This window comes from Cervus elaphus, chromosome 11 (assembly GCF_910594005.1).
Source record: "Cervus elaphus chromosome 11, mCerEla1.1, whole genome shotgun sequence".
NCBI classification, from domain to species: domain Eukaryota; kingdom Metazoa; phylum Chordata; class Mammalia; order Artiodactyla; family Cervidae; genus Cervus; species Cervus elaphus.
In genome coordinates, this window is record NC_057825.1 from 92,530,988 (window position 1) to 92,545,997 (window position 15,010).

At 53.3% G+C, this 15,010-nt stretch overlaps 1 protein-coding gene across 10 annotated transcripts in view; it reads right to left on the reverse strand.

Annotated features, from left to right (window-relative positions):
• DCTN1 (dynactin subunit 1) overlaps window positions 1–15,010 on the reverse strand; it is a 30,056-nt gene that overhangs the window by 8,518 nt on the left and 6,528 nt on the right. The window contains exons 2-15 of one of the 10 annotated variants that reach the window (XM_043918423.1): window positions 11,726–11,836; window positions 8,474–8,719; window positions 8,172–8,250; window positions 7,936–7,970; window positions 7,200–7,220; window positions 4,884–4,901; window positions 3,446–3,466; window positions 1,966–2,157; window positions 1,421–1,618; window positions 1,075–1,279; window positions 920–998; window positions 660–819; window positions 446–550; window positions 74–265 (exon numbers count right to left, since the gene is read on the reverse strand). In XM_043918423.1, coding sequence (XP_043774358.1) covers window positions 74–265; window positions 446–550; window positions 660–819; window positions 920–998; window positions 1,075–1,279; window positions 1,421–1,618; window positions 1,966–2,157; window positions 3,446–3,466; window positions 4,884–4,901; window positions 7,200–7,220; window positions 7,936–7,970; window positions 8,172–8,250; window positions 8,474–8,701 — 1,533 coding nt within the window. In that variant the 5' untranslated portion in view covers window positions 8,702–8,719; window positions 11,726–11,836. Of the gene's footprint in view, window positions 1–73; window positions 266–445; window positions 551–659; window positions 820–919; window positions 999–1,074; window positions 1,280–1,420; window positions 1,619–1,965; window positions 2,158–3,445; window positions 3,467–4,883; window positions 4,929–7,199; window positions 7,221–7,935; window positions 7,971–8,171; window positions 8,251–8,473; window positions 8,720–10,326; window positions 10,633–11,725; window positions 11,837–15,010 lie in introns of those variants that run through there. The other 9 variants (XM_043918418.1, XM_043918419.1, XM_043918422.1 and 6 more) reach the window with 9 other exon arrangements.

Here is a 15,010-nt window from a genome sequence, read left to right on the forward strand (position 1 = left end):
AGACAAGACACAGCTGAGTCTTGGGGGAAGCCCTGGGGTGACTGTGGGCGGAGAGCAGTGGGTGTTCAATCACCTGCAGGTGGGCGGTCAGCTGGCGGTACTTCTTGATGGTTTGCTGATAGTCTGCGACGGTCTCCTGGGCTGCTTCCACACGCTTCTGGGCATCCCGGACCTGTGCACCGGCCATATCTAGCTGCTCCCGCAGCTCCAGTTCTGTCTCACGTGCGTTCTCCTGCAGTTCATCGTTCATTTCATTTATTGCTTCCTGGGAGACCACAAAGGAGATGGGGCAAAGAAAAGTCAGAGTCAGGGTACCGGGCCAGGGCGTGTTCACTCACTACACACCCTACTCAAAGATCAGGGAGCACGTCAATCCTTCTCACGGCAAGTCTCTTCCAAATACCCTCCATCAAGGGCGTGAGTCAGGAGTCTGCTCTTCTCTTACCAAGTCCCCCACCGTTTCCTTCAATTTTCGCACTTTCTCTTCCAGATCCAGGTTCCGGTCTGTCAGCGTCTCCACCATCTCCTCCGCCCCCAGAGCAGCATCGACCTGTGTCAGACAGAGGGAACAAGGAGAAGGACTGAAAGGCACTGAGACAGAAGAGACACCGGAAGGTGTGCAGCGCGGTGCTCTGTGCCAGGGGCGGGGCTGCCCGCACCTGCTCCTTGAGCTCGTCAATGGTGCGCTCTGCCTGGCTCAGCTCCTCCTGCAGACGCTCCCGCTGTTGCCTCACAACTTCCAGCTCTTGGTTCTTCTTTTCCATGAGCTTCTGGAGTTTCACGTGCTCCTGCTTCTCTGAGGAAGAAAGGTCCCGCATTCTGTGGGAAAATGGCAAGAGAGAAGGAGAAAGACTGTGTGTCAAGAGTCAGGTGCAGATCTGGAGACAGGAGAGTGAAACTGGCAATGAGAGGCCCCTACCTCACCAGGGCATCCTTTAAGCGGGCATTCTGCTCCTCAAGCTGCTTGAGCTGATAACTGGATGCAGCACCATCTGAGCCTGGGGAAGACCAAGAACACTTTCAGACAGGGTTCCACCCCCATCATTTGGCCCCCAGCAGCTCCTGGCCCCTTACCCTTCTCTTCAATCTCGGCTTTGAGGATTTCCAAGTCAGTAGTGAGCTCTTCCACACGTTCCCTCAGCACCTCGGCCTCCTGCTGTAGGGACTCAGCCCGCTCTTCGGCCATCTCCTTGTCCAGAGTGGCCATCTCGATGGCATCAGCAGTGTCAGCCATCTCCTCCATGTAGCGTTCCTTTGCCTCCAGGGCCTCCTTGGCTTCCTGAAGAGAAGTGGGGGTTGGGGGTACACTCACAGAGATGCCCCGCACACCCCTTTCCACAGGACAGTCCAGCCCCCGTCCCAGCTGCCTGCACGTCCTCGGGCCCCGTGGCCCCCAGACCCTGCCCGCCGCAAGCCGCACCTTGCGAGCCTCCTTGAGGCGCCGCTGCAGGTCCGCCTGCTGCTCCTGCATCTTGCTTTTCCATTCCTGCACCTGCTCCAGCTGGATCTTGTGCTTCTCCAGCTCCTTCAGTTTCGCCTTGTCTTCCGCACGTTTCAGCCGCAGGGTCTCCAGCTTCTCCTCCAGGTCCCGCACCTGGGCCCTCAGCCCCTCCTCTTCCTGCAAAGGAGAGACCCTTCAGTCCGGGCACCGCCTCCCCGCTTTCCCCCACCGAGACTGAGCTGGAGAGGAAGGACAGCAATGTGTGCGGATGTCACTCCAGGTCCAGGGCCAAAGCAAGTGGCATACAAATATCTGTGAAGAGCCCAGTCCACGTGGGGGAAGTGTGGAAGAAGGGCAGAGGGGAAAGGGTGGCTTAGTCATAATGGGATACTTATATGCTGAGACCCCACCCTCCTTATCCAAGGTTCTGGGTCTCCCCCAACCCGGGGAAACGTCTAAGACCCTGTCAGGGGTCACAGGCCCTTTGTATCTTGATTCTTCTTTGCTCCAACCCCAGACCTTACCTTAGAGGGGGAAGGAAGTGGGAGTGCTGCTCCAGGAGAGGTGAGGGCCGGCGTGGGGATGATGGGCGCTGCCAGCGGAGTCTGAGCTGGGGTGCTGGGCTCACTGCTGCTCAGCTCACCTGCTGACGCTGAGCCGGAGGGGCCCAGGGAGCCACTGGCCCCGGCCACCCCAGTGCTGGCTGGGCGGGTGGGCTATTCCGAGAGGGCAGGGGCAGACCAGAAAAAGTGTAGGGGACAGGGGTGGTAAAAGAGAGTGAGACAGAATACGAGAATACGGTGAAAGAAGTGACAGAGAAGGAAAAAGGCAGAGAGTATCACAGGACAATGAGAACAGAGAAACAGTGAAGGGCAGAGGGAAAGTGACACAGTCAGAGGCAGTGACAAAGGGCCGGGCGGGATTTGGGGGGGTGGGGGGGGATGGCAGGAGAGGGAGGGACGGAAAAAGACATAAGATTACAAGGAACTCCTCCCTTAGCACTGACCCCACATTCCTCCAAGCTCTAGCACTACCCTGCTAGGGCAGAAGCCCTCACTCCCCTGATCATTTCTTTTGTGACCCACTTGTAATCATTGTAGCAATTTCTTAATACTCCCAATGCTACTGTTGCTCTGAGCCTGTACCCACCTCCCCCCCAGAGGGAAAAAGCGCCTCAGTGTCATTCCCAGAGAGAAAGAACAGACTGATCTCTAATTTTCATGTTCCCAGAGAAGGCTGGGCTAAAACTAGGGGTCCTGGGTTCTACACTTTGATAAACCGTCAAGCTCATCCTCCTCCCCCTGGTCTATTTCAGGGGATCCTGCAAGTAAAAGGGCCAGGGTGAAAGTTGCAATCCTTGGCTCTCCTCTGAAACAAGGTCAGTACTGCCAACCCATCTGTCACCTCCTTCCTCCAAGACAGAGGGGCTCTAATCAGGCGACAGTACCCGGGTCCCTGCGGAGCTGAGGTGCTACAGCAGACAGGCCTGCCCCGTTCTCCTCCCTGTAGCGCTGAGCCCGAAGCCCTCCCAGTGGGCTGACGCCCAGAGACCACACGCTATCCACGGACGCCCCCACCCAAGGCCTTTCACAGTCACACCCACCTCCGCAGCCCCTGACATTTACATTCCAAGTTCTTTCTCACGTTTCTTCTAATTCTCCGCCCCTTCCCCAACAACACACACACACACACCCTCCCAAAGCCGGTCAAAAGCAGCTGGAAGAAGATGCCCTTCTTCAAGAAAGTCTGCCTTGATTAACCACAACCACTCTCGTTTCTCTTCTACACTCAAGCTACCGGCTCAGACATGCTCCTAATAGCTGGAAGTCGCCTTCCCAGGAGGGGCCTGTCATCACCCTCAGCACCCCCACTCCTCTTAAGAGAACCCAGGACACACTGTGACCAACTTACACTTGCTCACACAAATGCCCACATGCACGCACATGCCTAAGGTATCTGTGTCCACTCAGCAGTGGCTTGTACAGAGGCCTGTTTCTTCCTCACCTTGGGCCGCCGAGTTGTAGTCTGGACAGGCAACAGCAGCCAGAGGAGGAGTAGTCAGGAAAGAAAGGGTGACGGCAGAGAGACAGACAGCAGAGGGGACAGCAATGAGAGCACAAGCGACAGACATGAGGCTGCAGTCAGCAGCCCGGTCCCTCCTCCCAGCCCGGCCCGTCCCTCCTCCCAGCCCGGCCCGTCCCTCCTTCCAGTGAAGCGCCTCGATCCTGCTCCAGGAGCTCAGGACTCCTAGTTCCCACTGGCTCCTTCTCCCACTCTTGCCCTACCCTTGTAGGCCTCACCCCTTCGGACACCCTGGAAGCTCTGTCCCCGTCTTCCAGGTTGAGCCCCAGGAGACCGAAGCCAGCAGCTAGTAGAGAAGGTCTCCAGAGACCAGAGAGGAGTCCACCCACAACCACCTCTCCCACTCCAGCCCAGAGCCCCGCCCACCCACCACTCCCAAGGACTTTCCCAGGTCAGCCCCTTCCTTTGAGTGCTAGATTCCGTACAGGACTCCAGAGAAATACCACGTGACAAGAACGATGATACAAGCCTGGACGTGAGTGATACGAAACCAGCAGGGGGAGACCAGGCCCCCAAGGGAGCACAGTGCGGCCTTGTGCCCCACCCCCACCCCCTCCCCAGGATCAATTCCTGCAGCACTTCCCATCCCCAGGGCAGAGGGCTCAGGTGTCAGGGCCATGAATATTGCATTAGCCAGAAGCCCAGAGCTCAGCAAAGTGACCCCACCCAGCTGCAAGAAAGGAGGTGGGGGTGGGCAGCAGCATAGGGAAACTACTGCCCCACACCAGATCTGAAACCAACCACCCCAGATTATTGCAAAGTGATAAACAGATGATTAACTCCAACTCCCGAACAGTATTCTTGATACCCAGGGTCTCAGAGCTCTGGCAAACACAAGATTTGGCCTGGGCCCTTCTTCTAGGTCTCCCAAGGAGACCAACTCCCACCTCTACTACCGTGGGCTAAGCCTCCATAACTGTGTGTCACAAACTGTTCTAGAGAAAGCCCCTGATACAGACCCCAGTCGAGGAGGGATGCTAGTATTACAACCAAGTGTCATTCTAGCAAAGGTCGAGTGAGGTAGGCTTGCTAGAGGCACAAAGACATCTGGACCTGCTTCCCCAGATTCTGTCCTAGGAAACACAGCCAGAGCCAGTTTGCAGCAAAAGCTGCCTGAAGCTCAAGCTGGTGAGGCCACTGGGTACAAGGCCCAAAACACAGATTCAGAGCCAAAAGCAGGAAGGCTAGGGAGCAAACGCCCAGGGTGTGGGGCATGGCAGTGACACACACTCTCCCTGCCCCCCACCTTCATCCCCATCCTGTCCCCCAACCAGACAGAGCAAGTCAATCGGCCGCCACCCCCACCCCAGCCACCATCGCGCTGGCAAGCTGGCAGCAGGACCAGAGCAAGCAAGAGTACCTTTCGGGCTGTCGGTGCCTGTCTCATCATTGCAGAAAACCAAAGAAAGCCAGGAGAGGAAAGAGAAGGCAGGACAGACCAAGGGAGGGGGGGAAAGACCGAACAGAGGGGAAGGCGGCGGAGACAGCAGATTAGTGTATCAAATCCCAACAATGCAGCCTCAGCTCCCCGGCCCGGCAGCTCCCCGGCTGGCCAACGGCTGCAGCTCAGATGCAGAAGGCCCCACCGGTGCACGGTGGGGACGGCCGGGCTCCGGCAGGCACCGGAGAGGCGCTCGGGAGGCACCCGGCCTAGTTCGCCAGCCTAGGCTGACGGCAGCCTCAGTGGCCGCCGCACCAGCTCCACCTGACGTCATGTGCCCACCCTCCTCTGCTCCACGAGGGGCGGAGCCACTGCTCCTCGGTCACCTAGCAACCACCGGGCTCTGACGGCTCCTCCTCCTCCTCCCCAGGACTGGACAAAGTCCTCTCCTAAACCCACCCTGCTTCCTCCTCCAGAGAACAAGTCCTGGCTGGCTCCTCCCTCTCCCACATCCCCACGGATTTGCTCAAAGAAACTGGGCTGGGGGCCGTCCCATTTCTGTGATGACCTCTCTGGAACCAGGGTATCACTGCACAGGGACAAGGGACCTCACTGCTTCATCAGGCCTCTCTCATACTCACACTCCCCTCGGTCTACAACCCCGTCAACGCTACTTCTGTCTCATACACACAGATGAGACCCTGATGGTGGCTCGTCAGGCGCACACACACCCAGCACTCCTGCATCGGCTCTGCGGGGCACACTAAGAAACCCGGAGAACATTCCATCTGGGCAGCAGCAGCTCTAACGACAGCAGCTGGCTCCTGTCCCAACTCTCCCTGGGTTGTGGGCAGGTTAGAGTCTGTCTCTAAAGAGCTTCCAGAAAGGACTGGGCACCTTGCAGAGACATCTGGGTCCTCTCTTCCACCCTGCCCCTCAAAGTTCCTTCTTTTGTTGTGGTGCTAGCTCCCTGTTTCCTGAGTTAAGTGATGTGCCGCGAGAGAAGCCCTGGAGAGAAAGAACTAGGGAAGGGCTTGACCACTTGACCGACACTCTGCACCAGGAGCCAAGGAGGTACCATGCCCCAGCGCAGGCAGCCTAGGCTAGGCTTTGCCACATTTCCCTAGTCAGCCACCAAAAACACCAAGATTTGGGCACGGCTCACATCCCACTCATGGTCAGGTCAGACTGCAGCCAGAACCCCTCCATAGACAGTAGACTGCAGGTCCATGCTCTTCTCTATTTGGGGTCTGATGTAAGATGGGAGCCCCAGCCAGGAGCCAATAATCAAGGGAAGAAGCCAAGCTTCCGGAGTGGGTCCAGCATCCTTTAGAGAATTATTTTCCTTCTTATATCCCCATTCCCTCCCAAGCCAGGACCCCAAAGCAAATACCATCATGTTGTCTCTTCCAAGGCAAGACTCCAACATGAGGACCCACCACCAACCAGAAATCAAAACAGAGAAGTTTTACTCTCCCCTCCCACTGCCCCCATCTAACAGCTCTCCATGCAGTCAGAAGGTCCTGACACAGATGCGCAACAGGAAATCACAGAACGTCACACACACAGCACAGCACATACAGGTCAGACAGGCACGTGCAGGTCAGAGACGGCTTGGGCACAGCCCGGAGGCATGAACTGGTGTGAGGAAGCAGTCATGGCAGCAACTTCAGACTAAAAGAGTCTCAGGGGTGGCAGCCCCACCCCAACGATGGTTGATGGAAGGCTGTAAGGTGTGGGAGGTAGGCCTCGGGCACAACACCAGAGGAAGGAGGAGGCAGGGAAAGAAGGATGGAACAGAGCAGAAGTGCGTATTCATGGCCACACCACCCAGAGGCAGGTACCACTCAGGCCTGCTCTTCTGTGCTCAGTTCCTTGACCTCCCGCCTACTTACCTAACCACCTCCCTGGGCACCTTCCTCACCTCCAAACCCCCAGTCTCTCCTCCCACTAAGCCTAAGCTCAGGCTAAGTGAGGATCCTCTGTAACCCAGTAGATGCTCTCTTCCATGTGCTGCTATTCACAGTCAAATGCTTGGAGTCTCTGACCAGAAGTCCCGAGGCGATGGGCAGGGGTGTGAGGATCATCCCTATGCGTACTATCTGGGCCTGGACACTGAGCCTGATGTCCTCGCACCCCTCAAAGGAACTCTGAAAGCCAAGGCTGCCATTTCCTCTGGCCATCCCAGCCCCAAGGTCACACATACATGCAAGGAGCAGCCCAAGGACATGCAGGACAGCTGGGGAGGGGGCGCATGGCCCTCACCCACCCAGGCACAAACAGTAAACACACCACCTTCTTAGGCTTCAGTCCCCGCTGCATGAGGAGTTGAAAGGGCAGAGTTAGAGAAGCGTTAAACACCACACTGGGCTAGCCGGGTCAGACTTCTTAGGTGCAGGTATTAAGACCCACAGGCGAACATGGGTATCGGAGGGGCAGGTCACTGTCCAGGCCAGGGTAAGTGAGGTGCAGCCTCCCTCAAGATCAGCTTCCAGGAGGTCCACTCCCTGCCGGGAGGTGCTGGAGAACTGGGAGCCCCACCTCACACACCCCGTACAGAGCTGCGGAGGGCAGCCACAGTGGGCCCTCCACGTACAAACTAAAAAGGTGCCAGAGGGCCAGCTCCTTTCCACCTGCTTGTGAGCCAGAGAGCGCCTTCCTCCTCCAGTCTTTATCTCACCCCTACCCTACACCCACCGGATGACGGCAGCCTCGGGGACCAAAAGCTGGGAAGTTGGCAGCACCACCACCAGGGGCAGACCTGTCCTCCCTTTCACCCCCAGCCTCAGTTCCAACTGATCCAGAACTTCTGGGCATTGGTAGCTTTTCCCTGCTAGCACCTTTACACCTAAAGCGGCAACTCACACCCAGAAAGTCTCCTTCTCAGAGAGGATGGAGCCTGAAAAGGCTAACTCAGTTTACCGCCTCAGGTGGAAGCAGCAGACGAGTAAGATCCTGTATGGCCTCCCTCCTTTCCTTTTCCTTTCCCTCTTTCCTCCATCACTCCCCACGCCCATCCCTAACTACTTACCAGTTTGCTGGTCTTTGGATTTGCGTCAGTTCCCTCTGTAGAATGCAAACAGAAACAAAGTGTGTGTTTGTGTAGACGGATAGGAGCAGAGAACGTCATGGCAGGGGAGGCAAGATGTTAACAACAGAATATGGTGGTGATAGAAAAATCTCAGGATCCACTGCGGCCCCTTGTTCTGGGGAGAAGTCCTGGGGACGCCTGCATGTGAGGAGGCAACTTAAGTGGGTGGTTGTTACCTCTTCTGAGGACCTTTGAGGCAGAAGAATCAGGTGTCTCTGGTGAAGTAGTATCCGCTCCATCTTCAAATACCTGTATCTGAGGCCACAGAATAGACTCAATATAGCTAGATCAAGGCTGGAGGTAACATGGGCCCTAAGCAAGCCTAGAGTACAGGGCAGATTCCCTGAGGATAGCTCTGGATCTTCCCTCCCTCGTTGCCTCCCACTCTCCCAACCAGAGACTTAGGTGCATGCCCAGGAAAAGAGAGCACCAACACACCAGCTGCACACACACGCACACACAGCAGCGGAGTGGGTACCTGGGACTGGCGCACAAAGATGCCGTGTCCTTCATCGCAAGTGAAGTACTTCCTGCCTTGGACGGTTCCATCATTCTTGCCTTTCGCTTCATCCAGGATCACACCTACCCATTTGCCAGTAGCAAAGAGGGTGGCTCCAACATACGCCACGGTGCCACGGTGGCCCTTTCCAATCACCTCCACGCGGGAGCCCACTCGCAGAGGCCGGGCACTTGCCTCGGCACTCATTCTGCTGCCGCTGGGAGTCTGAAAGACACAAGCAAACACGTGGAGTTAAAAGCCTCAAGGTGAGGGTGTCATCCTAATATACAAGAGAGGCCCCAGTCAGGATCCTGGCCTAAAGAAGGACCAGAAGTCACTTCCCTGAACCCCCCCCCAATATCTATCAAATTTCCTTTGGAAAAATGCCAGTATTATGTTCTAGAACTTCTTCAAACTCCCCTGGAATCTGCCAGAACTTTTAAGAGTTTATATTTAACTTTAATAAATCAGAATGCATTGATAGATCGGTGAATGTCACTCCACATGGCTACTTTCTCAGGAGCACTGTCCCCTAGGAGGGGAATGAAGCTCAAGCAACTAACTCAGTTTACAGCGGTTCCCCACAACCCAGTGCCTGACAGAGGTCTGAGCTGGGAAGACAGGTGAGTCAGTGAGTGTTCCCGCAGAATCCTGTCCTCCCTACTCTCTCTGAGGTTCACACGGCTCTCCCAGACCTCTCCCTTTCACTGGCACACAACTGTGCCTCCTTCACGACCTGACCTCCCCCAGCCCACCACAACACCCCGAGATGCCTCACCAAGCCCATTCAACCATTTAACTCCCTTCTTCCAGGCCTCAGCCCTGGCCAATCAACTCTATCTATAAGCTCTGGAGATCCTTCACTCACACTATCTTGCTACGAATAAATAAATATATAAAGGCTAGGCAAATCTGGTATCTCAGATCTGTCCTGCGAACTGTCCCCCGACTCTGTCCAGTGGTCCAAATGAATGGACAAGCCAAGGGAACAGACTAAACATTGTCCTTGGGAAGCTCTCGGCTTCTGACATACTCGTGATGACAAGACAACATGAAATTAGGTCCCAAATAGGCCCGTGGCTTAGAAGAAAATCACACCTAAGCCATTTTTAGCAACAGCAGCTCCATGAACCAGGGGCCTTGCAACAGACAATGAGGCATGAAGAAGTGAGAGCATGGACCTGAAGACCTCACAGGGTTCCCTTCTGATGCTCCCGCTTCGCTTCATAAGGAAGCTCTGCCAGAGCCAGTCACTCCCCAACTCTCTTCCCCAAAGAACTCATCCAAGAAGGTGAGGATGCCATTCCCAGGGGCCCTGAGAGGCCAAATCATACCTGGGACAGTCGAGCGGCTATCACGGACCTGAAAATAAAAGGAGCTGACAGGCATATCAGAGCTGGCCCCAAAGTCAGAGACTGTCACCACCGTCCTAACCCTAATAAACCTCAGAACGAGGTGGACACAACAGTGGCTACAGAGCCAATCTGAGCCGGAAGAGCAAGAGAGCAAGTGACAGGCAACAAAGCAGCTCTAAAGAAAGGCTTCACCAAAAGGCCAGTCCAACCCACCGACCCCATCTGAAATCCCCAGGACAGTCCGGCCCCCCAGGAACCTCTGGCCCGAGGTCCAGCTAGAGTCAAAGGTCAGGGCTCCCCAGCACCCACAAAGGGCCCAACTCTGGGAAGGGACGCCGATGCGGTCTAACCCCATCAGGGCTGCGAGTGGCCCCGGCGAGCTCCAGCGTTGTCTCCCAGCCCCCACAGCACTGTCCACAGGCACCCAGGCCTTCCCCAGGAGCCCTCCCACGGCCACCCCAGATCAGGGCCACTTACCCGGCTATACACATGCCTCTTGCTCTGGGCCATGTTGCTCACTCGGCCTCCACCCCCTCCCCCAGCTGGCCAAAGACAGAGAGAAAAGGCAGAACCTAGGCAGGAGGGCTAGGGCTCCAGGCCCTCATGGACACACACAGAAGCCGGCAGGCGGGGCCCGCCCCCGTCCATGGACCTCACTGGGTGGCCTACTGGGGTCGGGGAGGGAACGGAAAAAGGGGCTGAGGAGCAAGTCCCCTCTGCTGCTGGAGGATTCCTGAACCCAGAGACACCGATCCTGCTTGCCAGCTGATGAGTCTCACTCTGCGCTAGTGCTGCTCTAGACTTGTCAGGGACCGAGCTAGCCTCTGGGTCCTAGTGCCCCCCTGCTGCACCCGGGCCAGTCAAGACAGGCAAGGCGCGACGGGCCCAGGCACAGACTCTCAACACTCACCTCTAGAGGACACTGTCCGACGCTGGGAGCACAGCCCTGATGACTCTCCCGGTCTGCACCCCTCTCCATCTCTGCCACCCGCCCACCCCCACGACGGGAGCGGGCAGCAGACCTGCGAGCATCAAGCAACACTCCAAAACAATCAGCTACCCAGGGCCCCCTCCCCGCCAGGAGGGTCTCTCACCCCCTTCTGAGGCTCCTCCTTCTCCCGCCCCTTTCTAAACTTGGGGCTCAAACCACACGAGCAGGGCTTAAATCTCAATCTCACCCTGGGCCGGAGCAGCCAGGCCCCCTGCCCAATACATAGCAAAGAAAGAGCAGCAATGGAGGCAACTCCACACACACACACACACACCCCATACACACACATGCACACACACGCACATGCACACACACACACACATGCACGCACACACATGCACGTGCACATACATGCACATGCACGCACAAACACATACATGCACATGCATACACACATGCACGTACACATGCACATACACGCACATGCACACACACACAAACACATACACACACGTGCACATACACACACCCCACACATACACACACACGCACACACACACGCACATGCACATACACAAGCCATACGCACACCCCACACATACATACACACCCACACACACACACATACACGCACACACACACACATGCACATGCACACACACACATACACATGCACATGCACATACACACACATACACACACACACACACCCCATACATACACACATACACACACACCACACATATACACACATACACATACACACATATACACACACATACACATATGCACGTGCACACACATACACACACATACACACACGCACGTGCGCACACATACACACACACACACACACACACACACAACAAAGCAAGTCAAGCACTCCAGCTTCCCCCAAACTGGCAAAGGTTGCCATGCCCCTAAGTAGCTGTCCTAGGGTCTGACCTATGGCTCCACCAGGTCGGTACGGACGTGGATCCCCTGGGCCGAGGGCTACCTGTCTTGTCCACGCTGGGCTTCACTGGCCGAACAGAGTCTTCCTCCATTCCACTCTTTCTAAGGAAAACCAGATACCTAATAGTAGAATGACAGCCAACAGCCAGATATAGGGCCCCCAAAACACCTCTCCACATCTCCAGTGCTGGTCAGACCCCCTAGGAAGCCATTTCTCTCCTCTCCTGCAAAATATCCATGCTGCCCCCTCCTTTCCCTATTCACCATTACACAGGGCCACACAGTTCCTTGCAAACTGGACTTCTGCATGTTCAGAGCACCTTACAGTGTACAGAGCACCTTAAAAAAACAATTGTTAGTACTATGGTTCAGAGTACCAGTTCTAGACTCAGAATGCTTACATTCAATTCATGGTTTCACCATTTGATAGCTACAAAAGCTTGGTCCGGCTACTTAACATCTTAGTGCCTCAAAAAAAAAGCAAAAAACAAAAAAAAAATCTTAGTGCCTCAATCTGCTCACCTGTCAACTGCGAGCAAAGAACATCTCAGAGCTGCTGTGAGAATTAGCTGAGACAATCCATGTATAACATTTAGGACAGCGCCTGGTATTCAGAGTACTCAACAAAAGTTAGCTAATAACAAAAGTTATTATCAAATCTGGACATCAAAATAACCCCACAGAGGCAGGCTAGGAACAATGCTAACAAGAAATTGGGGCTTGGACAACTGAGCAACTTCTCTGAAGTTACACACAAGACAAGCAGAGGAGCCAAAACTAGAGCCAAAGCCTGAATCAGAACCCTGTGTCCTTCCACTCTCCTGTTACCACACATAGTTCTAGGCCTCCAAAAATATGTTCTTCCTCTGGACCACATTACCTTCAAAGATTCAAAAGAGCGACATCTAAGGACATCACAGAGCTCACTAGCAACACAAGTATACACAGTCATCTAACTTCTTGGATGCTGTTTCTTCTATAAAATGGGACTATTACCTGGCATATCTACATTAATACTCAAATAAGATAAAGCATATAAAAGTGCTCTATAAAAAGTGCAGAAGCTGTACAGGTCTTAAAATGTCTAGGCAATACATATTACAAGGAGCTACAGAGAGCAGAAAGGTAAGCTAGAAAGAAAAGGGGTACTTGATTATGCCTTATATGAGTTTTTTTTTTTTTTGTAGGGGGGCAGAATATATGGAAAGGAAAGGCCTACAAACATAATTTGTGACTACAGTATGAGTAGAGAAAGAATAATTCTGCTTGACTGGGGAAAATTAAAGATGCCTAGCTTGGCTGAAGTAAAGAATTCTAGATGAGTTCTCCTATCAAACTGTAAGCCTGTTAAAGCAGACTCCACAACTTTTCCTCTTTATGATTTCATCACTCTTGGCACATGGTGTCAAATATTATTGAATGAACTAACACTGATGTTGAGATGTATTAGAAGGTAAATATGGATAGATTCAGGGAGTTTAACAACAGGTAGAGATAGATGAATTGGATCCAATAACAACAGGAAGCCAGACTCTTCCTGAGCAGGAGACTGGCATAATGAAAACTATTTTAGGAACATCAAACAGGTGGTGGACAGAGGGATGGAGTTGAGGCAGAGCAACTTGATAAAGACAGAGATGACAGCAAGGAAGCTAACAGCAATAATGAGCAAGGGTTTGAGGGGGTATGAACTAGGCTCATAAGAGAAAAAGAAAGGGAAGAGACAGTACCAAAAAAAAAAACAACAACAACAACTCTGAGAAGGACCTATGATAGATCAAACACGGGGAAAGGAGCAGCAGGCCTGTATGGGCTCTGGAGATGGACAGATCTGGGTCCAGCGTTGGTCCTCCCACTTCCTCACCAGTATGACTCTAGGTAACATATTTTAGGAGCCCTTGTTACCTCACCTGAAAAAAGGGGGAAATAATACTTACCTCACAGGGATGTTACGAAGACTAACTAAGAGAGAAGTAAAGCATTTAGCATAGTGCTTAGCATAGAATATGTGTTCAACACATTGTAGATACGTCTTCATCGTCACTGAGAGGGTACTTCAATGACAACTGCACACAGAAGGAACTCAGAGGTTGCACGAATAAGTGGATGGAAGGATGAGTGCATGGATAAGCAAAGGGATGAATAAACCTGGGATGTCTCAAGCAGGAGCAATGAGAATGATGATAACAGAGTTGAGAAGGGAAACTGAACATGTTAAGGGAGAGGAAATAAGTCACAAGGCCTTCTCAGGGGCAAATTTAACTGTGACTACTAACACATGAATTTCACGATCTCCTTCCAACACGAACCTGTGATGAAGACGACACGGATTCTGTTATTTCCATTTTACAGGTGACAGAACCAAGTCTCAAAAGTCAAACGACTCATCTAAGTCTCATAGCCAGTGGGGAAGATTTGACTAGCTGGAAATGGCAACCCAGTCCAGTACTCTTGCCTGGGAAATCCCCCCGACAGAGGAGCCTGGCAGGCTACAGTCCATGGGGTCGCAGAGAGTCAGACACGACTGAAACGACTAAACAACAACAACAGGTAGGTGATCCTTCACCAGCATCTTTGGGACCCACCCCAAGTCACACAGAACAATTGTAAGTTATGTGTTACCTCAACCAGAAGACAGATACTCCCTGGATTTCTAATCCATTTTCCTCCCCAATGACATTAAAAATTGCTAAAAAGTCTAGGAAAATGGGAAGAGACAAGGGACACAAATCTAAGTCTGATAAACAGGTTACCAGTGGACTTGGTGAACATTTCAGGAAAAGAAGTAGATTATTGGGAATTAAGGAGGAACTGGTAAGGAGGAAAAGTCTCTTTGGCGCCCAGTCTGCACCATTTCCACCTTGCTTTTTACTGGTATACCAGTATCCTTGGAGCCCCTGACCTCTTCTTGTCTCACCTTACCAAACCTTGATCCTGGGCTAACCCAATCGTTTGCCTTCTCTGATTCCACCTGTAGAGGTTTGAAATTCAGCCAGTCTGGCAGCAGGGTCCACACACTTGAACTGAACTGCATTAGGCACTGGGTACTTTGATTTGGTTGCAAAGACATAAAATGAAACATAAAGGTAATCAGCAAGATACGGATTTTCTTAAAACTAGGGTGAAGTTGTACATCTCTAAAAGCACTAGTAGATGAGGGATACGTGTGGATATAAGTCCCTTAAGGGTCAGGAAAGGAGAGGGGAACAGAAGCTTAGGGACTGGAAGCTTGGAGGGCTGGATTCCTGATATACCCAGAAAGAAAATACATGGAGC